Raw genomic sequence first — 26,107 nt, 5'->3', positions numbered from 1 at the left:
ATTTTACGACTACCAGCGCTCCAGGGGACAACTGCAGGGCCCTTCTTAATAGCCAAGTGGCCAACTGCATGCTGAAGGCACTGAAAGGGCCAACCACTGTAGAGAACAGGGAGGAGGGGACACGTCCCAGGGTAGACAGGATTTTTTTTATCTTAATTTACCAAATAAGGCTACACCCCCTCTGTTTAATCAAATAGCCCAAATATGCTCATTGCTTCTCTAAGGAAAATAAAATGCTAAGCAGCATTTAAGTGGGGAGGGGGGGAGAAGGGATGAAAATGGGCTGGATAAACCTGTGATAGCTTTACGAGTACCCAAGAGGTAGACAATACTGTATTTTTGTTACGCTTAATTATTTTTAAATTATTTGTTTATATTGTAGTTAGAAGAAGAAGATATTGGATTTATATCCCGCCCTCCACTCCGAAGAGTCTCAGAGGGGCTCACAATCTCCTTTCCCTTCTTCCCCCACAATAGACACCCTGTGAGGTAGATGAAGATATTGGATTTATATCCTGCCCTCCACTCCGAAGAGTCTCAGAGCGGCTCACAATCTCCTTTACCTTCCTCCCCCACAACAGACACCCTGTGAGGTAGATGAAGATATTGGATTTCTATCCCGCCCTCCACTCCGAAGAGTCTCAGAGCGGCTCACAATCTCCTTTACCTTCCTCCCCCACAACAGACACCCTGTGAGGTAGATGAAGATATTGGATTTATATCCCGCCCTCCACTCCGAAGAGTCTCAGAGGGGCTCACAATCTCCTTTCCCTTCTTCCCCCACAATAGACACCCTGTGAGGTAGATGAAGATATTGGATTTATATCCTGCCCTCCACTCCGAAGAGTCTCAGAGCGGCTCACAATCTCCTTTACCTTCCTCCCCCACAACAGACACCCTGTGAGGTAGATGAAGATATTGGATTTCTATCCCGCCCTCCACTCCGAAGAGTCTCAGAGGGGCTCACAATCTCCTTTCCCTCCTTCCCCCACAATAGACACCCTGTGAGGTAGATGAAGATATTGGATTTCTATCCCGCCCTCCACTCCGAAGAGTCTCAGAGCAGCTCACAATCTCCTTTACCTTCCTCCCCCACAACAGACACCCTGTGAGGTGGGTGGGGCTGAGAGGGCTCTCACAGCAGCTGCCCTTTCAAGGACAACCTCTGCCAGAGCTATGGCTGACCCAAGGCCATGCTAGCAGGTGCAAGTGGAGGAGTGGGGAATCAAATCTGGTTCTCCCAGATAAGAGTCCGCACACTTAACCAAACTGGCCAAGAAGCCCTAGACAATATGGTATTGGAGGGCAACATGCCCTTATCTCAACGAGATTATAATCACAACCAAGTTAATATAATGTTTTTTTTAATTATACTGAATTATATTATTTTTAATATATGAAAACTCTACATTCATTGATATTGCCTATAGACACTTGTAGAAGCTTAATATTGTCTTAAAGAGAAACAGTGAATGGAAATATTGCAATTGCTTTAAATTGTTTAGTTTATTGTAATTTTGAATGAATACTGCAACTGTTATAGTAATACTTACACTGCTTGTTAAAAATAAAAAAATATATTTGGAAAAGGAAAAAAAAGAGTACCCAAGAGCATGTGGAATGCACCTCCATCCCCCCAGTCACACTTGCCCACAGTCAGAAACCGCCTGCTCCCCAGTCTGTGCCAGCCAGGGCTAAGAACATCAGAGAAGCCATGCTGGATCAGGCCAATGGCCCATCCAGTCCAACACTCTGTGTTACACAGTGGCCCAAAAAAATCCAGGTGCCATCAGGAGGTCCACCAGTAGGGCCAGGACACTAGAAGCCCTCCCACTGTGCTCCCCTCCCCAAGCACCAAGAATACAGAGCACCACTGCCCCAGATAGAGAGTTCCAACAATATGCTGTGGCTAATAGCCACTGACGGACCTCTGCTCCAGATGCTTATCCAATCCCCTCTTGAAGCTGCCTACGCTTTCAGCCGCCACCACCACCTGTGGCAGGGAATCCCACTGCTTCTAATCCGGTATTATTAAAAACATTTCTTAGCTTTCTTTCTCCCATCTGAAACATACCTTTCTTTATTTTCGGCAAACCCAGCAAAGTGCCGCCAGTCGGGCAGGTGCAGGAAGTACTTTCGCTGGGGACTAGGACTTCGACGCAGCTGCTGCTGTTTTCGGTGCTGCCACAGGCTTTGCAGCTGCTTTCCAAAAAGTTCTCCTGCAAGGAGAGAAGCAAGAGAGTAGAGTCAAGGGGGAGCCAAAGAGAGGGCACAACATGCAAGCTTCTTAACTTAGGGGGTCAGATTAAAATGTTGCTCAAAGGATTCCCTGACTGATGATCAGGGGTGGAATTCTAGCAGGAGTATTAGGCCACACACCCCAGGTGTGGCCAATCCTCCAAGAGCTTACAGAAAAGAGCCTTGTAAGCTCTTGGAGGATTGGCTACATCAGGGGGGTGTGGCCTAATATGCAAAGGAGCTCCTGCTAGAATTCCACCCCTGCTGCTGATGAAACATCAGTTTGATAAATGGGGCTTCCAAATTGTAAAGGATGCTTCCTAAGCCGATAGGCTTTGGCACTGGAAAGCCATACATCTCTAACTCCCCCGTTTCATTTAGCCCGTATATGTTAAAGGCACAGGCAGAAACAGCACAATGATTTGTGATCCCCAACAGGGTTCCCCTGGGCACACAGTAAATATGATGCGTTTCAAGTCGCCCATTGCCTTATTCTCCAAAGCATCTTTGTCCCAAAGCAAAAACCCCATCCTGGCTTTCGTCCACTTCTTGCAGGAGGAGCTGTAGGAGAACTCAGGAAGCCTCACCTTGGGGTCTCAGAAATGCACCAGCAAAAGAGGATGCCTGCCTTGGGAGCCTGTCAAGCTGTGGTGGCACTCTGCAAAAAACAAAAAGCCTGCAATTGCCCAAAGGGGGGGGGGGGCTCCTACCTTACATTGTACAGCCCCACAACTCCCCAACATTTCAACAGTGCATGCACAGGGGACCTTCTTGGCAGTTTCCACTCTAAGTGGCAAATCTACCCTAAGAAGGCAGCCGCTTTTGACGCAAGCTCTCAAGCCAACTCAGATCCAGTCAGCAGTTGCCCCCCTCCTGACAAGAACCAAGTGACAGGTGGCATTTCTATGCTGCCTGCATTCTCCCTGGAGCTCAGGCTCCTCCCATTCTCTACTTCACGCACAAACACACACTCTTATTCTAAGACAAAGGTCATCCAGTGAACTTCATGATATGGGGTATCTGAAGCCCAGTCTCTTCAAGGCAGGCCGACAGTCTAACCACGACACACCAGTCCCCGCAGCTGACAACCTAGCATGATTCCCTGATTCAGCTAAAGAATACTAACTCCTTGTTGCTATAGTGCCCCATTGGCCAGTCGCATCTCTCTCACGCAGCAGGTCTCAGCTTCTGTGTAGGGGCTCCCATCTTGCCCAGATGGTTTGACTCCACCACATCTCATTTCTGAAGAGGCATCTTTCTCCACAGTCTTTCAACGACCACACTTCTCCCCTGATGGTTGGTAACCCATTTGGCTCAAAAGCTCAAACAAACAGGAGCTGCTGGAGAAGGTCGCTTGTAAGGTGCACCTCTATGAGCCGCCCCAAGTCACGAACAATAAAACTGTCCTTAGGCCGCAAACAGAAGGTCAAGTCAGGGAGGCATCTAACAGACAGAACCCCCTAGGGGGAGCCACTGAGCTCAAGAGCAAGAATTCCTGAAGACCGTCAACTGGTGGCATTTATGTCAGGCAGTGAATTCCATAAGCAAATGCAGAGACCGTCACTAGCTCAGGTGGCTTTTTACAAAGGAGTAGACAAGTCCATGAAAGATACATCTGTTGGCAACTAAGTAGGCATCACATTCAAGCTCAATCTGCCTGTTCGGACTTCACTCTTCCGATACTCAGAAGACAACAACCCATTACCAATTATTTCAGAGCCTTGGAGAAACTGACACCAGGGCCGGCTCGCCCACTAGGCAAACTAGGCAGTTGCCTAGGGCACCAGGAAGGGGCGTACCAAATTGGGCTTCCCTTCCCCCTCCCGGTGCCCAAGACAACCACCTAGTTTGCCTCCCCCCCGCCGCTGCTTCCAGCCACCGCCAGCCCCCTTCCTTCCCTTCCACCGTGCTCCACCTGCTTCCCACCTCCCAAGCTCGCGCCACTGCCAGCCACCTCCCTTCCCTTCTACCATGCTCCACCCCCTGAAGCTCACCGCCAGAGGGGGGCGGGCGAGTGACGGAGCGTGGCAATGCGGAGGGAGGACTGGAGGGGCGTCGGGCAGGGAGCCTGCCTGGGGCACCATGCACCCTAGGGCCGGCACTGACTGCCACCTTTAGTATGACATCCCTATGCAAAGATGACTAAACCCCAAAGCCAAGAAAGGGGGAGGGGGCTACCTTCTCCTGGCTGATGTCCTTCTCCTCCGGGGCTTGCAAAGGAGCTGGGATCTCACAGGCACACTTGTTTTTCCTTCGGTTCTTGCGCTTCTGGCGCTTCTTCTCCTGCTTGAGCTCCCGCACTCTCTCCTCTTCGGAGAACTCTTCAAAGAGCTGCTCCAGCCGGCTGATGCCCTGCACTTCCTCCACAGCCATCTGCAAGGGTGAAACACCCCACTGAGTCAGGTCTTACGATAAAGATCCCGCACTTTCGTGGCTTTACCCCACAAAGTTGGATGAGTGACAGAGCTGCATCCTCCTCCCAACATGCCAGTCTCTCCTGGCTTGCACATGGATTTCTGCTTCAGTTACATTCTGAAAGTTTGCACTCCGCTACCACTAGGGCTGCAGTTTTCACAGAATGCCCCAGGGTTTCCTTGAATATTTCTGGGATGTGGCAGATTCTGCTGCCCTAACACACCAGACTAAAAAAAAACATGGTACTTTGGATGCAGTTCTTAAGCAGCATGAAAACAGATTCTCAAAGTGCAAAGCTTGAGACCAAATTCCAAGACAGCCTTGCAGTGGCATGATTTGCAAGATGTTTTGAAGCATGCAGAAGTTTGTCTCCCCTCCCCCCTTTTTAAAAGAAAAGTTTAATCTCAGTACAATACTCTCAGGCCAAGCTCTCATCCCCTTGGCAAACTCCCTGAAAACCTGTGGGATCTTCCACAACAATCCCGCAGGGCTCGCTAGATGCAGCTCTTCCACCAGGCCTTTGACTAAGCGTCACCTGCCAATCCAACAAGCCACCTGCGTTTGCTGCACCATGAGCCGAGAAGCCTGGCCTTCAGCTTTCCATCTAGTATGGGCTGGATCTCGTATCCGTATATGGATTGCTCAGTCTCGCCATTGCACAAATAATACTCTATGATGTTTTTACTGTTTTATGGTGAACTATGCCAGTTTGGCTCCTGTAAGCCACTCCGAGCCTGCCTCAGCAGAGAGGGCAGGGTATAAATTGAAAGGAAGGAAGGAAGGAAGGAAGGAAGGAAGGAAGGAAGGAAGGAAGGAAGGAAGGAAGGAAGGAAGGAAGGAAGGAAGGAAGGAAGGAAGGAAGGAAGGAAGGAAGGAAGGAAGGAAGGAAGGAAGGAAGGAAGGAAGGAAGGAAGGAAGGAAGGAAGGAAGGAAGGAAGGAAGGAAGGAAGGAAGGAAGGAAGGAAGGAAGGAAGGAAGAAAGAAAGAAAGAAAGAAAGAAAGAAAGAAAGAAAGAAAGAAAGAAAGAAAGAAAGAAAGAAAGAAAGAAAGAAAGAAAGAAAGAAAGAAAGAAAGAAAGAAAGAAAGAAAGAAAGAAAGAAAGAAAGAAAGAAAGCTGCTTCCAACGACTGGCATAAATTGTACCGCAGCCCAAGAAGCATCTGTTTATTACAGGAAAATGAATTTAGAAGCCAGACATGCTTCATAACCCTCATTAAACTCCCCTTCATTTCCTGTTGCTGACAGTTTGTGGACAAAAGGGCACTCAGCACAAGGAGTGACCCAACCAAGACTCCTCCCACCTCCAGCCCCTGCACTGTGCTCCCCAGTGGTTTCTCCAGCTTTGAGCCCCAGATTCTGCCTGTATGCCATTAAAACATGGTTCTCCTTCCCATTTCATGTGAATTTTTCTCCCTTTTTCAAATTCTCTTGTTACACTGAGAATCAGGAATTCCAGGAAAATTGCATCCAATGCACTGTAATAGGGGAAAAAATAAAAACACCTGTAAGCCCCTCACACATAAAAACGCTTTAAGTCCTTCCCCCCCGCAAGCATTTAAAGATTAATTTTCAAAGTAGTTTTCCCCCCTGCTTCTTTTACTTCCTTCATTGCAGTACATGGGTGTGCTTCCCCGAGTTCCCCAACACTCATGCACATCCATAAGACTTGGGGGGCAATTCCCCAGTATTCACAGTCTTCATAACCACTAATTGCAAAAATTAGGGAGACACTCCGAAGCAAGCCCCCATTGCAGGCTGCCCCTGATCTGAAAAACAGCAGGATGGGGAGGTGAGAGGAGACTGGGACTCCACTGAGCAATCTACCCGTTTAGGATTTTGTGATCAGCCCTACTCTTGCAGCAGCAGCAGTGAGCGTCAAATGCAGACTCGTGTTTTCCTTACCTCAAAGCTTTTCCGTAACGCATCGACGCCAAGGTAGAAGAGCATCTGCCACGTCTGCTCCTCCGCCCGGAGCTTCTGCCAGATGCGGTGCAGCCTTTCGTACAGGTGGATGCCCAGGCAGGTGAGGACCTCTTCTTGGGCGATGTCGATGGTCTTGGCATGCCTCTCCCTTCGCCTAGACAGACAAAGCCATGGCTGGTGGTTGCGAGGGGCAAAGGAGATGGTGGATGGTCCGCCTCGGGGCAGGCTGTCCTTCCACATCTCAAGCCTGCTTTGGAAGCCAGAGGAGGGCCTGGCCCAGCTTGGAAGGGGGCCACCCCTCAAGCTCCACTGCTGTTGAGCCATGATGCTACTCTCATTTGCATAGTGTGGTCTGGGAGAAATCTCACCATTAAAATTGGGGGTGGGGTGGGGGAAAGAACTCACCCTTGTTAATCCTTTGGGTGGGGGGGGGTCCTCATCTTTGTGACAATGCAACAAACTCTGGTGAGTATACCAGGTGGAAGCAGGGACTGCTAGCCTGGGTGCCAGCCCTGGGTTCCCTGTCTCCTGTCCCCGCTCACAGCCAAGCCACTGGGCAGATAGATGCTACTTAACTGTGGCTTGTGCGTTCAGATGTCACAAGGAGGCACATTAATACAAATTATGGTAACCAGGTGTGAGAGATTTCACTTTTTAAGAAGCGCAGAAGTACTGTAAGAACAGCTGAAAGACTGTGAAGGGTTGATTCTTCAAAGACACTGAGGGCTTTGAGGGACAGGGGTTTGGGTACCAGAAAGAGCGCACCAGCCTTCTGGAAACCAAAAGAGGCAGAGAATACTCAAGGAAAGTGTACTGGAGCGTTTGGGGAAAACACTGGAACAAAAGCCTCTCTACATAAAGCTTTAACACACTGTGAAAAGCTTAAGAAACTCTTGTTAACCTGAAACATAGAAACTAACGTCTGTTCATGTACTGGTTTTTAGAAACTTCAGCACCTGATTTCACCTGACCTTTCCCCTCTATGTTGAATAAAACAGTTTGGTTATTTTTGAATTTCAAACGCTTCGAGTGCTATTTAAGTGGTTTAAGTTAAAGCGGGCTCCTGATCTTTCCCTCAGGTTACTGGAGTGACCCAACAGCCAAAATATCATACTGTGGCCGGGTGGGAAAAAAGAGGACATATTATTCAGGCAGCTTAGTCAGTAAAGGGAAAGGGAAACGGAGGGAAAGTCTTGCCTCTGAGGGAGAGAAGTGGACAATTTCTCCATCTAACCTTCCTCACAGAGTTGTGGGGACAAAATGGAGAGGAAAGGAAAACGGAGGGAAAGCCTCTGAGGGAGAGAAGTGGATGGGGTGGTCACACCAGGCTAAGCTCTAACTTGAAATCTCGCTTAGCTGCCGACCAACAAAGGCTGGTATGTCAGATAGATATTTTTTTTTGGGGGGGGATCATATAATGGCTTTTAAAGCAGAGTTTATTGTGATGACAGCACCCAAAGAGTTAAGAAACGTGAGGCATTCTAAAGTTTGTTTCTAGCTCTAAAAAATATTCACCACTACATTTTCAAGTTCTCCTCTAGGACCACGAGCATTGTTTGCAAATTAAGAGAAGATGGTTTTCTCACGATTCTAACGAAAACTGGCACGCTACACGTGCCCCCCTCCCCGCTTTTCTTTAACATAGGCCAGGATCCAGAAATCCACATAACTAATATCACATGGCTGAGGGGAGTCAACATTTCTTCCACAGCAGGCTCGCCTTTCCCTGCACTCCAGGGCAAACTGATTTTGAAGCACAGAGAACTCTTGGCGGCTGAATAATGCCACAGAGGGGAAGCGAGAAACTGCGGATAGGGACCACGTGCTGTAGCCTTTCATCTCACCGTAACAGCTACACACAAAAGACTGCAGTTTGAGTATTTTAAGTCCCACACTGAAGCCATGCATTTGACAAGCAAGAAGAGACAGGGCCCAGGAGCACATCTGCAAAGCACTGCCAGTGACAGCACAGAGGCCGTGCTGCGTTTAGGCTAGAGGTCCTTCAAACCACAACCGTTACGCCATCACCAAAGCAAACTGCCCCCATGCCTTCCCACGGCTTTTGGCAAACTTAGGTTTTACACAAACTTCCAAAGAGTTTTGATTTTTCAAATCTGAGCGCCCAAACAACACGTTAAGTGTTTGGGCATTTCTTTGCAGATAAAAATGCAAGGCCACCTTACAATTCTTTTTTTGGAATTACCATGGAGGGGGTGCATGCAAGTCTGAATTTGCAAGAAAGCTACTCTTGCTAGGACACAGGCATCCCCCCCCCCCCAAAAAAAACCTGTGCAAAATATTCTTATACCTTCCTGTTCACCCCGGTCACAAGCAACCATAGAAGAAAATAGGAGGGGAAAGACTGAAATGCAGAGCCAGAGGAAATAATGCCTGCAACTGTGTCACATATTCATGATTTTAATGTGTGTTAGTCTATGTCACCTCTGAAAGGTTCAACAGCTGGTCAGGAAAAGTACAGGCCTACCTCTAAACTTGGTTCCAAAGAAATAATAATGGTGACACCCGGTCCCAGAGACATCCATCTGGCCTTGACAAGGGCCAGGGTCTTTTCGGCCCTGGCCCCTGCCTGGTGGAATGAGCTCCCCCTGGATATCTGGGCCCTGCGGGATCTGCTTCACTTCTGCAGGGCCTGTAAAACAGAGCTCTTTCACCAGGCTTTCAGCTGACGCAGTGGGCGTCACTTGTTACCGGTCTCCCACCTTCATTCCATCCCAGTGCTATATGACTTGCTGGACCTGAACAATAGGCCATTTTAGTACCTATTGTTACTCTGTAATTTTAGTTTTTATATATTTTAAATTGTCCTTTTATTGTTCATTGTTTTTATGATGTAACCTGCCTTGAGCCTGTTCTATGGGAAGGGCATGAACAAAATCAAATAAAATAAAATAAATAAAAATAAATCTATGAGAACTAGGGCCAATTTTAGCCATACAGCCTTGCTTTAAGAATTTAATGGGAGTTACCAAGTAGCTTAGTCCATCTATTGCTTATCTTCATAGCCTCTTTAGGGACCGATTGCTTTATTCAGAGGACAATCACATGTTAGAGTCAGAAAGATTTCTGTTCCTGTCACCTTCTTTACAAAAAGTATCATGCAAGGGGCTAATTAAACCTTCTGCTTGGGACTTTGGTCAGAGAAGATCTTGTCTAGGTGAGCCACTGTGGGTTTCAGCATTTGACAAAGCATTCTGCCAGTCAGCTTGGTACTTTATCTGCCTTCATCTTATACAGCTAAGTTTGAGCTACATTAGGGGACTTGATTTTTATTGAATGTGGCTGTGGTGGTGCTTTTGGTATTTGCAGAATTAATTAACTTCTGCTCATACTTACCAAGTTCTTGCCTAATACAAAGTAACGCTTTATTTTAAATAAAATCATTAAGTCAAAGAATTTCTCTGGTCTGCTGGCAAAAGATCTGATGCCAGACTCCTAATGCTTCATTGTGCTGCAAGAAATAAATCTCTCTCAAGGACCGAATCGTTGGAAATTCTGCAGCCGTGCAAACTACAGAGAAAAACTCTTCCACAGCTGAGTTGTATGGATGACAAGACTGGGTGCAAATTAGATAATTTGCCACAATTGGACTCATCTTCTTGAAATAGGGGAGGAAACACCCAGGTATCTACTCCAGTGAAGAAATCAACGTAAGCAGGCTGCTGAAATAAAGGCAAGTTGGTTCAGGCCAGAATACTGGTTTCATGGCATAGAATCATAGAGTTGGAAGGGACCTCCAAGGTCATCTAGTCAACCCCCTGCACAATGCAGGAAACTCACAAATACCTCCTCCTAAATTTACAGGCCACTGGAGGAGTTCTGAAGGGGGACGCCCCTTGCTCCTAGGACTCTAAAAAACTTACAACGGGGTCTCATTACAGAGACCCTTTTTTGAGATAGCAGAAAGTTCAGCTTCCAGAAGTTATGTAGGAGGGCTGAACAGGGGAATTCTATTCAAGATTGTGTTTATACCCAGTATGGTCTGCTAGCCTATCAGTGCACCTCTCCATCCATTTTTATTCTGCCCTTCTTTCAAGGGGATAAGGAAGACATGGATTTGATCTGCACAAGATCCCCATGAGACAGATCGGGCCAAAAGCCTATGACTACCTCAAGGCCAGCCAGCGAGCTTCACAGAAGAACAGATTCATACCTGGGTCCAGGCACCCCCAACTCCTAAACAGAGTGTCAAAAATGCAGGTCCCCAGAGGACTCCTATCAGGCCCCCAAGCAACTGGCTGTCATCTACTTCCTTCTCCCTTTCTCTTGCTTCCTTCTGTGTAATAGCTTGCTTTGTAAGACTTGCTCAATCACACAGGAGTTACAGAGCAAAACCTCTATTTTCTCCATTGGCTGAGGCTCCTCCCTTGGGGAGGAAGGGAGGGGGAGGCAGAGATTGCTTTGCCGGGCTCTCAATCGCACCTCACAGCCGCTCAGCCAAGCCTCTCTTCCATCTATTGGCTGAGGCTCCTCCCCCTCCTGGAAGGAAAGAGCCGGAGCTTCCTTTGCCCAGTGCCTTTTAAGACGGAGTGCCAATGTTTTAAGCATGTGTTATGCCAATAAAGGATCCTGGAATCTGGTTTTAAGCATGTTTTAATTTAAAAAAAAAACTTTAGTTGTGTTTGTCAGCGTCCTTTATGAAGTTTATATCTCTGCTACCTAGTTTTAAATAGGTACACTTATGGCCTGGCCCGACAAGGTCTCATTTATGTCAAATCCGTCCCTCTTAACAAATGAGTTCGACACCCCTGCTCTAAGCACTACTTCACAATGGCTCTCCATTCCGCTAGTCTCTATGCAACCCTCCTTAAACAAAATTCCTCCAGTATTACTTGCAAGCCACAAACACAATTCAGGCCATGAAATGTGGATGACTCAGATGCACATCTGTAACCAAGGCGTGTCCATCCCCAACCCAGGGGCAGGGGTTTTATAATGCAGCTGCAAGGTTAGGAAAGATGCACACATGTATATACATTGCAGTTGAAATATACATTCGGTAATTTGAGAAAGAAAGCAAAGCGCTAGATAGCCCACTCTAGCAAATTACATACTCATACCCTCCTGCGAACTCGGGTTCAGCTCGGCCAAGGAGGTGCGCAATGAAGTCCGTCTCGCAGCACACGTGGATGTGACGCTCGTGGGGACAGCAGCGCAGCCCTTCGTACAGCGCGGCGCAGTAGCCCTTCTCTTTGCTGCAGTCCAGCTCGCCTATCAGAATGGTGTACGCTCGCAGCACTTTGTTTTTGCAGTCGGTGCAAAACCTGTTTTTTAAAAAGCGGCCGAAAGAATAGAAATTGGGTAAGGCTGCGGTTGGGAGCACAGAAGATGTGCTGACTTCTGGCATGGAGGTAAAAACAGAGGGAGACCCCACAACGGCCCTGGAACTTCCAGAAGTCTCCTAGACAGGAAACTATGGCACTGAAGTACCATTTACAACTCATCAAATGTGTTAAAATGTTGTTTTAAAAAGGGAAAGCCTTAACTCAATTAACTCGCTTTTCCTGTTTAGAATCTGCCTTTTAAAAACAGAAACCGCAGGCTGGAGACGCACACGAGACTTACAAAGAGTGCAATTCCCAAGCCTGCATTAGCTCTAAATGGAACAGCACAATGTGTGAGTTTACTCATAATGAAGCACTTAAGTGGCAACTAAACACAAGTTTCACTTGTGCTCGTCAGGGTGCGGGACTTTCAGCAACAGTTTATGGAGTGAGGTAAAGAACCCAGCCCAAGCTCAGGGAACGTCTAAACTGAAAGCCTGACCCCCTCTTAGTGCACTCCCAATTACCACAGCATCGTCCTGGGACAGAACACTCCAGTTCAGCCAGACACAGACACACAGCCCAGTAACAGGCCTAGGACCTGCCTACCTGAGGGACCGTCTCTCCCCACATGTTCCCCAGAGAGTACTGAGATCAGGAACTCAAAATCTCCTTGTTGTCCCCGGGCCAAAGGAAGCCTGTTTGAAATCTACTAGGGATAGGGCCTTCTCCGTAATGGCCCCTTCCTGGTGGAACCAGCTGCCGGAAGAGGTAAGGGCCCTGCGGGATCTCGCTCAATTCCACAGGGCCTGTAAGACACTCCTCTTCCGGCTGGCTTACAACTAACCGGCACTTGAAACTTGAAACTGAGTGTAGTTTTTATAAGATTGTTGTATGTTTTTAATGTTTTAACTATGTAAACTGTGTGAAATGTTTAAATTTTTAACTATGTAAACTGTGTGAAATGTTTAAATTTTTATATTCTAATGTTAGATTTTATATTCTGTAAGCCACCCTGAGCCACCTGGTGGGAAGGGCTGGATACAAATTACAAATAAACTAAACTTAACTAACACAAGCAAAACAGCTCCTCTGATTGCAGAGCACACGGTCCACCAAAGCAGCATTCCAAATGCTCTGCTACCACCCTGCCAAGGGGTTCCCATCAGCCCCCTTCACACACTGTTGCAGCAACTACAGCTACGTGGACTCAAACTGCTTCAGACGCTGGCCCAAGCCGTTTCCAAAGTCCTCCTTTGAATAGCTCTGCTTCCATGAATGGAGATATACAGCAGAGGAGGGGCTGTGGCTTAGTGGCAGAGCATCTACTTTGCACGCAGAAGCTCCCCTGTTCAATCCCACCATCTCCAGCTAAAATGACCAGTCACAGGCGATAGGAAAGCCCGAGACCCTGGAGAGCCAGTGCCGGCCTGAGTAGACAACACTGACTTTGATGGACTGAGGATCTGAATCAGTTTAAGGCAGCTTTGTGAGTTCAGAGGTACACTGGCTCTTTTAGGGCACATACCTGATGTCAGAGAATCCCTCCCCCCCCCAGATTTATTTAAAGCATTTTTTTTGCCACCTTCCCACCCAATCAGGATCCTCGAAGTGGCACATGTAAAACAATAGAACAATTAAAAAACATTAAAATTATAAAATAATTCTTCCCATATGACCCGCCCCCCCCACCGGGCTCTAAGGTCTGCTGCTCAACATCTCCTCATAGTCCCTGGTCCTGAGGATGCCTGGCTGGCTTCGAGGGCCAGGGCCTTTTCAGTTCGGGCCCCTACCTGGTGGAATGAGATCCCACTGGAGATCCGGGCCCTGCGGGACTTATCAAGGTTTCGTAGGGCCTGTAAGACGGAGCTCTTGCGTCAGGATTTTAATTAAGACAGTGGGTGCCCTTAAAAGTCATCACTTCCCCCAGAATTTCACCATTATGGTGTTATGCTATGCTGTTAGCCATCAGCCGCGTGTTGTTTACTGCCTATGTCTGTAAGATTGTTTACTGTGCTGCTCCTGTTTTGTAATGCCTGTTTTTATATTATTTTAAACTCTGTCGTTTTATTGTTGTAAGCCGCCCTGAGACCACTGACCAAGAGAGAGATCTTGGGGTTGTGGTAGATAACTCACTGAAAATGTCAAGACAGTGTGCGTTTGCAATAAAAAAGGCCAACGCCATGCTGGGAATTATTAGGAAGGGAATTGAAAACAAATCAGCCAGTATCATAATGCCCCTGTATAAATCGATGGTGCGGTCTCATTTGGAGTACTGTGTGCAGTTCTGGTCGCCGCACCTCAAAAAGGATATTATAGCATTGGAGAAAGTCCAGAAAAGGGCAACTAGAATGATTAAAGGGCTGGAACACTTTCCCTATGAAGAAAGGTTGAAACGCTTGGGACTCTTTAGCTTGGAGAAACATCGACTGCAGGGTGACATGATAGAGGTTTACAAGATAATGCATGGAATGGAGAAAGTAGAGAAAGAGGTACTTTTCTCCCTTTCTCACAATACAAGAACTTGTGGGCATTCGATGAAATTGCTGAGCAGACAGGTTAAAACAGATAAAAGGAAGTACTTCTTCACCCAAAGGGTGATTAACATGTGGAATTCACTGCCACAGGAGGTGGTGGCAGCCACAAGCATGGCCACCTTCAAGAGGGGTTTAGATAAAAATATGGAGCAGAGGTCCATCAGTGGCTATTAGCCACAGTGTGTGTGTGTGTGTGTGTGTGTGTATATATATACACACACACAAATATAAACATTTTTTGGCCACTGTGTGACACAGAGTGTTGGACTGGATGGGCCATTGGCCTAATCCAACATGGCTTCTCTTATGTTCTTATGTTCACTTGCAGGATAGGGCAGGATATAAATCTAATAATGACATTAAATTCAGCTTGAAATGATGTCATCACTAGAGTTGCATTTTTTTTTCCTGCAATAAGCTAACAAAGCTACCCATCCAGAATTACTTCCCAAACAGAGAGCCTCAAGCAGCAGAGAAAGCCACAAAGGGGAAAGAGGTGCCCGTTTGCTCACCTGTGTTTCCGGAGATACGTTTCCAAGGTTTCTAAAAGACAGCTAGAATCAATTAAAACTACTTCGTCCCTGCACTCCTGGGACATGAGCTCCCACACATCCATCCAGCAACCCCTATGGAGGAAAGGGGGGGGGGGTGCGGAGACAGAAAGACAGAGCACATGAAACATCACTTAGTTCCTGATGCCACAGAATTTGTAAAAAAATACAGGTGAATCAAGCAGCTTTCTTGTTCCTAGATGCTAAAAAAAGCTTTCAATAAAGTGCCTTGGTTGTTCTTACAAAAACACTGCAATACTTTAAACACGGTTCTAGATTTCTGAACTGGGTAACAGAGCATTTATACCAACCAACATGCAAAGTTCATAATCTACGGGGTCTTAAAACATGGATTTAAAATAGAAAAAGGAACCCATCAAGGATGCTCCCTTGTCTCCACTTTTTATTCTTGTGATGGAAATCTTTGCTTCTAAGAGAAGACAAGATCCTAAGCTTGAAGGGCTCAAAAGTAGATTAAGAGGAGTATGTTAAACTAAAGAGCTATGCTGATGACGTGGTCCTAAAAACCCCAATTACCGCTGCAGCAGGTAATGGAACAAATCAGAAAGTTGGAACCTTTTCTGGTTATAAAATCAACAGGAAAACAACTAAAATCATTTTAAAATTTTGGACAAACCAAAATGAGGAAAAGATCAAAAAGATTTCAGGATGTGATATAACAGAAAACCCAATCAAATATTTAGGAATATATCTTACAGGACAAAATGATACATTGTTCAAGGATAATTACATGACAGTCTGGTCAAAAATACAAAATGATTTTGAAAGATGGTCTAAACCAGAAGTGTTGAACTCATTTCTTACAAGGTACCATAAATGTCACTGTTGGGCCATAAAATGTAACACGAGGTAGCAAAGATATAAACTTTCTGTAAAGATGATTTCAGATGCCATATGGCAATAGCAGACATGACTGGATTATGTGTGACATGCAGAGGATAGTAGACAGGGAGATATCATCATTGGTAATGAGATAAGAAACCTAGGTCTCAGTTTGGTCCAGGAGGATGCAAAGAATAAATGAACGTAATTCTGAAGAGGTGAACAGTGGCTCATGAAATCTCATACCCTGCCACAAATTTTGTAGTCTGCAAGGAGAGCCAGTCTGGTGTAGTGGTTAAGGGCGCGGAGACTTTTATCTGGGTTTGATTCCCCACTCCTCCACTTACAGCTGCTGGAATGGCCTTGGGTCAGCCATAGCTTTTGTAGGAAGCTTTCCTTGAAAGGGCAGCTGCTGTAAGAGCTCTCTCAGTCCCACCCACCTCTCAGGATGTCTGTTGTGGTGGTGGGGGGGGGAGGTAAAGGAGATTGTGACCGCTCTGAGATTCAGAGTATAGGGCGGGATATAAATCCAATATCATCATCTTCTTTCTTCGGCCATAAGAAACCACAACCTTCAAAAACCAATGGGGAGACATTTCAACCTCCCAGGACATTCAGCTGCTGACCTAAGAGTAGCAGTTCACTTACAAAGCAATTCCAAAGGGAGATTAGAGAGACTGCCGAATTGCAACATAACGAAGCTCAGCGCATCCTCCTGGACTGAACTGAGACCTAGATTTCTTCTCGCATTACCAACGGCTGCTACTGTCATTTGGCATCTGAAATCACATCACTTTCCAAGCTATAAAGACAGATGGATTCACATCTGAAGAAGCGAGCAGTGACTCATGAGAGCTCATGCTTGCTGGTCAATTGACTGTAATAAAAATTGAAACTGAAAATTGACAGCCCCTGCCCTGCCACAAATTTTGTTAGTCATTAAGGTGCTACTGAACTCTTGCTCCCTTCCGCTAATAAAGACTGCAAGCTGTGCTGTTAGGTTTCTTTTATTACTTTTTTCTTCTATTGGAACTGGAAGGGGGGGGGGGTTCTTTCCAAATGAAATAGTGTGTTGCTTTCAGACTGGACAAAATCTACTCACCGCTAGTGATGACAATAGAGCTTAAAAAGCAAAGGGGGATGGGCTAATGTGAAGAAAGGCAGCCAGTGAGGTGCAGGGGAGAGAGGGAGACCACATGTTGGATAGATGGAACCACGAATGTGTTATTAAATACTTAGCCATCTACTTCCGGTCATTAATCCGTGGAATCCAATCCAAATGTAATTCCTAATCAGGGTCTTTTTGAAAGAAAATAAAATCCCTGATAGGCACACAGAAATCTAATTTTTAAAAAACTTTTCAGAATAAGCCAAAATAATTCCCCTTATTCCAGATGCATCTCTTTCCTGCCCCCCCCCCTTTTTTAATGTGTGAGAGAGAGATCAGATCTCAAAGTAAACATCAGAGCACAGCTTGTCAGAAGAATCTCCCACCCTGCAAGAAGTGTGCATGCACAGGAAATGTTATACCTGGAACAAAACCTTGTTGATCTTAAAGGTGCCTTCCAATGTTCCCTCTAAGCTACAGAGTCTTGTGAGCAAAAATTCTACTTTGGGCTACTGGCATTGAAGTTGTGAGCTACTGATATTAAAGTACTGCATGAATTAGTGCGCTCTGGGGTCATCCTTCCTGAGCTAAGACAAAAATGTGTGAGCTGGCGGCTGAAAAACTGTGAGCTAGCTCATGCTAACTCAGCTTAGAGGGAACACTGCATGGGACTCCCTTTTCTTGCATGCGCTCTCTCTTTCCTTCCCCCACCCCACCCCAAATGAGCGAAGATAGGTTTGACAAGGCAGCAGCAGCCCCAGTGAAGGAAACAGGGGAGAGCAGAGGGAGCTTTTCTCCAGTGCATGGACACGTACTCTCTTTTTTCTTCCCCCTCACTTCCTCCCAAAAGGAGGGAAGAGTGGCTTTGAGAAGAGGAGCCCCAGTGAAGGAAGCAGGAGAGAGCAGAGGGAGTTTTTCTCCGGTGAACGGATGCGCACTCTCTTTTTTCTTCCCCCTCACTTCCTCCCCAAAGGAGGGAAGAGAGGCTTTGAGAAGAGGAGCCCCAGTGAAGGAAGCAGGAGAGAGCAGGGGGAGCTTTTCTCTGGTGCACGTGTGTGCTCTTTTTCTTTTCTCCTCAGAGGGGCTTAGTGACGCAGCAGCAATAGCGGCCAGGAGAAAGAAGCAGGAGACAGTCAAGTTGCGCAGGGGTCAACTGGGGATGTATGTGTGAAATCCCTGCACTGTGCCCGGGGAGGGGGGGTGTTGGACTAGATGACCCTGGAGGTCCCTTCCAACGCCATGGTTCTATAATCACCTGCTTGTCAGAAAATATTACAAGGCCTGGCAGTATGAGAAGGCCCCACATGACACCCCAAAGAGATGCAATTCCGTTTACCTGGCTGTTCCCTGGAAGGGTCCATAGCAGAAAATGATCCTACACCTGCTCTCCTTCCTGTCGTCTTCACTATTCCTCTTATCTGCACCTAACTTCTCTGCACTCGGGGCGCTACCGTTCCCTTCACTGGAGCACAGCGTTAAGAACAAGAATTTAACGGCTATAACACACGTGCAGCGCTTGCCTTGAACTTTCAATACAATTGAACACAGAGGTGGGGGGGAGGGGGGGAGGAGAAAAGGGGCGAGCCAGCTGGACCAAGAACTGGAGGCAACAAGAAACCCCCTCCCCCTTACCTTTGGTTGACTTGAGTAGCAGTGTCTACGTAGATGGGCTTCTGTGCATCCTAAATGCCCCCCTGGGAATGGGGTCCTTGACAGCAGTGGCTATGCACAGCTCGTAATGTGTGAATGTTTTTGCATTATGACTGTTGGGCATATTATGGAATAACATTTGTGTATCTGTTTTTCCAGTTATAATGCAATGTTGCACTTTTGGCTGTTACAATTAGCAGCTTCTGAGTGCCTTTTTTGGAGGGAGGACGCTCTTGTTGCCTCGCATTTCCTTGGACTTCGGCTTGCCCCAGCTCTTACAGAAACCAGAATACCTTCTACGCCACACCATTGAGCGATTTGCTCCTTACATGCTTGTGAAAAGCTCAAGGGGGGCTAAGAGGAGGGCTGTGGCCTGTGCTGAGAGCTAGACTAGGTTTCCGTCGATTGCGCAGGGAAAGGAGAAGTGTAGCCATTTTCTTTTCTGGAAGCCAGGAGGAGAACTGCAGGAAATGGCCATACCCACCAACTCTTGTTATCAAAGTGACCGACTCCTAGCTCAACTGCATGGCCCAACCCAGGTCACAGTCAGCTCAAGACATCCTTTAGACTGGATTTGACATTCACTCCCAGAGGTTTCATTCCTCCCGGCTGTAAGGGGGAAATAAGTGGTCCTTGTGGCTCCGTGAGCAGACGACACAAGTAGCAGGAGGCTTTGTGTGAGTTGGCAAGTTCTGTATACTAGGCAAGCTGGGGCTGGACTAGCCAAGGTCATTCAATGAAGTTTCTTCCTCCCATGCCCTCCTATGACATGCTAGTGAGCAGATACGCTATCAGAAAACCCCCAGAGCTAAGCTTAATCCAAAACACCCTGCAGGAACTCCCAAATTGCTGGAAGATGCAAGGGTGCATTATCACACCTCTGGGACGGTCACTCTCAAGTTCTCATGACCTCATCCGCCTGCCTGGAGATGGAAATGATATTTTGAAAGGCTCAAAACCGGGAAGGGGAAAGAAGTCTGGTCTACAGCTTAAGATATCTGGCCGCATGCAGGCCAGGTTACAGGCAGACCGTGCAACAGGCAGAACAGAAGGCAGCATGTGCCAACAAAGAACAATATTCCCACATGTCGCTTCTTCCTTCGCAAGCCAGCAAGGAGCCCTAAAGGTCACGGAACTGAAACCTCACAGGAAATACCAGCCCAACAGCTACAAATGCAAGTAGCATAAGGTCTCCCCCAACATGGGCTCCATCAATGCTAGAACTAAGCATTCAAATAAATGCTCACTATTACATTAATATAGTAATACTATGGGCTTTTTTGTTGCTGCAGGAACTCCTTTGCAGATTGGACCACGCCCCCTGATGTAGCCAATCCTCCAAGAGCATGCAGGGCTATTATTCCAGGGCCCCCTGTAAGCTCCTGGAGGATTGGCTACATCGGGGGGGGGGGGGTGGCCTAATATGCAAAGAAATTCCTGCTACAAAAAAAGCACCCTGGTAATACTGATATATTAAGAGGAACTCGAGTGGCCTCCAAGGCCTGCTTGACTCCAGAGTAGGCCCAAACAGGAGTGGGGACTAACAAAATTATTGTTTTAACTCTGTATCAACAAAGGCTACAATTATCATTTCAGTTAAAATACTGGGAGTTTTATTTCATAAATATCTGAACAATACTCCCAATGTTTAACAAAGACCATAATAATTAGACACAGAATTAAAATAGGGGAAAGGAAGGAAAGGATAGGATCTCCATGCAGTTGTGCTTTAAAGGGACATTGTTTTCCATGGGGGTATGCCTGGCCTCCCCAGTTATGGCCCTTTAAGGGCAGCTGCACCACGAACCAGTTGGGGAGTGCTCCCCACGTCCCATCTGCTCCTGCCTCCCCAAAAGGAGGATTCCAGATTCTGATCAGGTCAACAATATCCAACTGCACACCCCTAAACCCAACATGACTAGCCAAGGCCAGGTTTTGAATCTGAGTGCAGCTCAAAGGGCTCCGAAGGAAGCCAACCCTGTGGATCAGGGGCATCACTACCAATGAAATGTAGGAATGCCAAAAATCAGGGTCACCATGATTGAATCAATTGAAGGGCAAACTTCTTTGCTCAGCATTACAGTGCAACAAACAGTGCGAGGCAGCAACTCCTGAAAACAGAACCAGCTTAAAAAAAAACCAACCTTGGGAAATTTACAGGTACCCCAAGGCAAAGAGTAGCCCCTCCCCCCAGGGCTGTTTCAGGACAGGAAAATGACACTGGGTCAAGAGAGGCCTGTGGCCCTTCTGCTCACAATCATGATCTGAAGCAGATAAAAACAAACTCAGCAAACTTACCCCAAAGGTTTGGGTTTGTGTGTGTCAAGGGAGTGCAACTGACATCTCTTGTTCTTCTTGCTTTTCGGAATTGCATCTATCATTTCGTTTAATTTGGACCTTTAAAGAAGAAAAGCACGACAGAAGCTGGTTCAAGTTACTGCTCGACGGGCTTCTTTCAGTAAGGTTGTGTGGCAACAGGAGACATCGACCGGGAGCTGATATGCACTGCCCACTTCTGTGAGCTCTTCCTTACCCCTCCTCCCCCACAATGCCTTCAATTATCCAAATTCTCCTTACAGAAAAGACACCTGTAGAATCATTAGAGAATGTCTCTGCGAGGCCAACATAGCGAACTCTACTCTACACATACATTTTGGCAGGTTACTTCAAGTAAAGTTTCAGCCTACCCCCATGAGAATTGCCTTCAATGCAAATGCCAAGGATAAATCCTCAGGATTGACCACGAGGGACAGGAAAGGAGGCAAGCTAACTTCCTCCCCAGCAGAGGAGATGACCCGTGTCACATCAGGATAGGGCAAGTGAGGTCAGCTGTGCTCGTGTCTGATTTCAACAAGGGTGAACTCTACATTTCCCCCTGTGAGAGATCACACTCGGGACCTATACGAGAAGGGCATAGCTCCACTCACCCCCTCCCTCTGCTTTTCTCAAAAACCCTTGCCAGCATGCAGAAACTGGCCACTCACTCAGATGAGCAGAGCTTACCAGCAATGCACGATGGCACGACTGGAACTCGGGGAGTCTCCTGCCTTTTTTGACGTTCCCAGAAATGGGATCAAGCCCCTTGGCAGGGTAAAGCATCCAGACTGGCGAGTGACAGATCAGGCAAGGAGTCTGGCAGTTCTGGACGCCAGGTAAGGCACAGGCCCCTCTGCTTTCCCACCCTACCCCAGCGCCATGCTTGCAGGGGCCCTGCTCCGCCAAGCTTACCCGTGCACATAGAAAAGCGTATAAAGCTTCTTTGCGTCCATCATGCAGCTGCGAGTGACGGAAAGGACTCCCTTCGGCCCAACCGTGAGGGGCTCGAGGGCTGGATTCCCCGACTCCACCAGCTGGGAGAAGAGGCGCTCCACGCTACGGCGACAGCCAACACATGGGACAAGCTGAGAAAGTGCACTCAAGACTTCACGCGACGTCACCATCATGGCAAGGTTCATGTCCTGCTGTTTGAGCAGGCTGTGCTGCTTCAGCATGCTGTGCCGCTGGAGGGGGAAAGGGGGGGGGGAAATCAGCTCAAGTGGTCTCCAAAAACAGAAGGCCCAGACGCACAACCCAGGGAGTAACACTTAAAAACGGAAGCAAACGCTCCAAACAGAAAGCTGCTACCAGGGTTCCTTAACTGGTGCCCTTCACGCCCTTCACTGGTGTCCAAGGCCCTTCCTTGGACCACAACGCTAGAGGTGTGCTGTTAGGGGCCGAGAAAAGGTCCAAAGGAAAGGAAACTCCACAAACAGAGGGACTGGGTTTCGAATGGTTGAGCCCTGACGCTCACCCCCTCGGCTTGCAGCGTTTGCTAACTTATGGAACCCACTGCCACACGTTAAAGGTTGTTGTTTTCCCACAAGCTTATTGTGGGGGCTTTTTGTTGAAAGGATGGGCAAATCAATGGAGCAAGCTGCCGCAAGCCAGCCACAGTAGAAAAATGCAGCCCATTTCTGGAGGGAGGCATGGTCTCGGCCCGTTAGGTGCTACAAACGAACAATAGATGAAGGTTGTGGCCTTTAAAATACCCTGGCTGTCGTCATCACCTGCTCCAACTTTGCGGGCTGCATTTGGCCAAACAGGCACACAAAGCCCAGCTTCTGTAAAGGCTTCGTTGCTGCAATGTGCTCTACACGGGGGCTTCCCTTAAAGAAAACTCAAGAGCTTCAAGCGGTCTCAAATGCTGCAGTCTGGCTTTCAACTGGAGCTGGCCAATCTGAATGTGTGTGCTGGCTTCTCGTTTGTTCCCCAGCTCCATTTAAGGTGCTGCCTGTGATCTAAGAAGTCCTTCATGGCCTCGGATTCCCCCCCCCCCCACCCCCGCATCTAGAGGATCTTCTCTCCCACTACACAGTTTCTGTTATGCCCTCCTTACTGCCCATTCTGATGTGGATGCAGAGATGGTGGTGATGCTCTTCAAGGTTCTCCTGCAACAGCCTCTGCATCTGCAGAATGGACTACCGCTAGTGCACCCTCCGCGGCCATTTTTAAGAACTGTAACACTCCCCCATCTCAAAGACCCTTCTTTTAACTGACAGATAAGATTTCAAGGGTTTTTGATGATGCATTTTTAGTTGATAGGTTTTGCTTTTTGTGGTTTTTAACCTAATTTTCTCGTTGAGGGTTTTTTTAGGTACATCACCCTGGAAGGCGGTTTTATACGTGCTTTGGTTTTAAAAGTTGCAGAACTAACAGAGCAAATTGGTCAGCATGGGCAGAAAACGGAGTGCCCCACTGGGTGGCCCTTTTGTTCTGATTGGACAGGGCACTTATTAGGTCCAATAATCAAAGTGAAGAATATTTTATCCCAGTTGTTCTTCGGTAGCAGCTGTCTAAAACAAGAAGTCGCCTTTGGCTTTAAAACAAAAATACACTTCTTGCCATTTACTGTCTATTGATCCTGGCTTATTTTTTTACCTTCTGATCCTTCTACAGCCATGTTTACACACTTGATGGGTTTATGCTACACGTCTTGGGACTCTGTGACTGCTGCATTTCACTGAATCATAAGAACATAAGAGAAGCCATGTAGGATCGGGCCAATGGCCCATCCAGTCCAACACTCTGTGTCACAGTGGCCAAAAAAATTACATACACACACACACACACACATATACACACACAAACACACACACTGTGGCTAATAGTTACTGATGGACCTCTGCTCCATATTTTTATCTAACCCCCCTCTTGAAGCTGGCTATGCTTGTAGCCACCACCACCTCCTGTGGCAGCGAATTCCACATGTTAATCACCCTTTGGGTGAAGAAGTACTTCCTTTTATCCGTTTTAACCTGACTGCTCAGCAATTTCATCGAATGCCCACGAGTTCTTGTATTGTGAGAAAGGGAGAAAAGGACTTCTTTCTCTACTTTCTCCATCACATGCATAATTTTGTAAACCTCTATCATGTCACCCCACCAAGCTAAAGAGCCCCAAGCGTTTTAACCTTTCTTCATAGGGAAAGTGTTCCAACCCTTTAATCATTCTAGTTGCCCTTTTCTGCACTTTTTCTAATGCTATAATATCCTTTTTGAGGTGCGGTGATCAGAATTGTACACAGTATTCCAAATGAGACCGCACCATTGATTTATACAGGGACATTATGATACTGGCTGATTTGTTTTTTTAATTCCCTTCCTAATAATTCCCAGCATGGCGTTGGCCTTTTTTATTGCAATTGCACACTGTCTTGACATTTTCAGTGAGTTATCTACAGCGACCCCAAGATCTCTCTCTTGGTCAGTCTCTGCCAGTTCACACCCCATCAACTTATATTTGTAGCTGGGATTCTTGGCCCCAATGTGCATTACTTTGCACTTGGCCACACTGAACCTCATCTGCCACGTTGACGCCCACTCACCCAGCCTCAACAGATCCCTTTGGAGTGCCTCACAATCCTCTCTGGTTCGTATAAATGGTTGTATTTATCCACCTTTCACTATTTAATTTTCTTTTGGTAGCCTCTGCAAGCGTATCTGGAAGGGCAGGGTATTAAAGAGCGTGAAATGCATACACACCTGAATGAACTGTTTTAATTGTGCTCCATTATTCTGATGTCCATCAAGATTTAGCACATTATCAGGAAACTCCATCACCATCTGCATGAGAACAGAAAAGTAATACCTTTTCAAACAAAACAGCACGCAAAGAAGGGTATTAAACTTTCACATCTGAACTGTGAGCTTCGCTGATGGTGGGTCAGAAGCACGCTTTGACAACACAGCGCACGCAAACCACTCCACACTACTTGTCATCCAACAGTTTGGGATCTACAACAGTCAGAACTGGATAAAGAATCACACAAGCAAGGATGCAGTCAGGATATAGCCTTTGTGTGCGTTCTGCGGACGCTCTGGAATATACAGTGCAGCACAGCTGAGCTGTCATGGAGTAGTACAACCTCCCTGAAGCACAGCATCCCCCAATCTTGACATTCAGTGACAGTTTTTTGAAAAGTCAAGAACTTGTTTACTAGTAAAAACTTTTTTTTCTTACGGGGGGGGGGGGGAGGAACTCCTGCTATCCCCAGCTGAGGCCTCACTTACTGCAACTTGAACTCAAATGCTCCTTCCTTCTGAGCCCCGGCTGATCTGGGCTAGGCCTCCGCCCCTTCCCTTTCTGCAGGTGGCACACAGCCCGGGCCTGGCCAGAGGAGGGCTCTCCGCTCATGGCTTGCAGCCTGAGGGAGGCATGCCAGCGGAACAAGCACCAACCCAGGACATCCCTGGAGTAACTGTGTACTGGGAGGGGAGGGGATGCTGGGCCAGGATTTTTTTTTTTAGTACATACGTATTGTTGTGTGTTGAACTTCTTTGGTCCCCCCCCCCCAGGTGAGAAAAAAGCCAGAACGAAAACATTTAAGCATTTAAATTTTAGTTTTTGCCTTCCCTAAATAATGAAAAGAAGAACCCCATCATATTCTTCCCCTTCCTTTAAACCAGAGTTTCCCTTGTGGACACGGCCTGTCCTAAAGAGCCTGATCGTTCTCTTCCACCGCCAACAGACTTCTTAAAATTCAGCCACGACCAGTGTTCCCTCTAAACTGAGTTAGTGTGCGCTAGCTCCCAGATTTTTCGCCTCCAGTTGACACGTTTTTGTCTTCGCTCAGAAAGGATGACCAGACTCTGCAGCTTAGAGGGAACACTGGCCATGAGCCTTTAAATATAGGCCTCTCTCCATCAGACCCAGAAGCTAGAAGGAGCTTGGTTGAAACTCACGGAAGGGGTGTGTGGAAAGGGGTGCTGAACCCTTCATATGAGCCATTCCTTCCCCCACGAACAGCTCCCTCCACCCCAGGTCACCCCTGCCAGCCAGGGCCACTTCAGGAATTGGAAGTCAGTGAACTCTTGAGCAAAGTTATGGAAGCCCCAGCAAAAGAGATTGAACAAGATATAGATTGGGCTCGGAAAGTTGCTTCCTCATACACAAGGAAACCCAGGGCGATTCATATTAAGTTTATAAGGACCACAGTGCGAGATACTATCCTAATATATATGAAAGGAGAAGACTTAAGTTGGAAAGGCAACAAAGTAAGAATTTCGAAAGAAGTTCCTTGGA

General features: G+C 47.1%; 1 protein-coding gene across 2 annotated transcripts in view; it reads right to left on the bottom strand.

Annotated features, from left to right (window-relative positions):
• GGNBP2 (gametogenetin binding protein 2) overlaps nucleotides 1-26,107 on the bottom strand; it is a 43,549-nt gene that overhangs the window by 7,571 nt on the left and 9,871 nt on the right. The window contains exons 2-9 of one of the 2 annotated variants that reach the window (XM_060259626.1): nucleotides 24,568-24,648; nucleotides 21,776-22,047; nucleotides 20,846-20,944; nucleotides 14,908-15,021; nucleotides 11,649-11,858; nucleotides 6,556-6,730; nucleotides 4,417-4,611; nucleotides 2,075-2,219 (exon numbers count right to left, since the gene is read on the bottom strand). In XM_060259626.1, the coding sequence (XP_060115609.1) occupies nucleotides 2,075-2,219; nucleotides 4,417-4,611; nucleotides 6,556-6,730; nucleotides 11,649-11,858; nucleotides 14,908-15,021; nucleotides 20,846-20,944; nucleotides 21,776-22,047; nucleotides 24,568-24,648 (1,291 nt within the window). The remainder of the gene's footprint in view (nucleotides 1-2,074; nucleotides 2,220-4,416; nucleotides 4,612-6,555; nucleotides 6,731-11,648; nucleotides 11,859-14,907; nucleotides 15,022-20,845; nucleotides 20,945-21,775; nucleotides 22,048-24,567; nucleotides 24,649-26,107) is intronic. The other variant, XM_060259625.1, reaches the window with a different exon arrangement.

The sequence above is a fragment of the Heteronotia binoei genome, chromosome 18 (genome assembly GCF_032191835.1).
Source record: "Heteronotia binoei isolate CCM8104 ecotype False Entrance Well chromosome 18, APGP_CSIRO_Hbin_v1, whole genome shotgun sequence".
Lineage (NCBI taxonomy): Eukaryota > Metazoa > Chordata > Lepidosauria > Squamata > Gekkonidae > Heteronotia > Heteronotia binoei.
The sequence above is the reverse complement of the archived record's forward strand: the minus strand, read 5'-3'. Positions and strand labels throughout refer to the sequence as shown.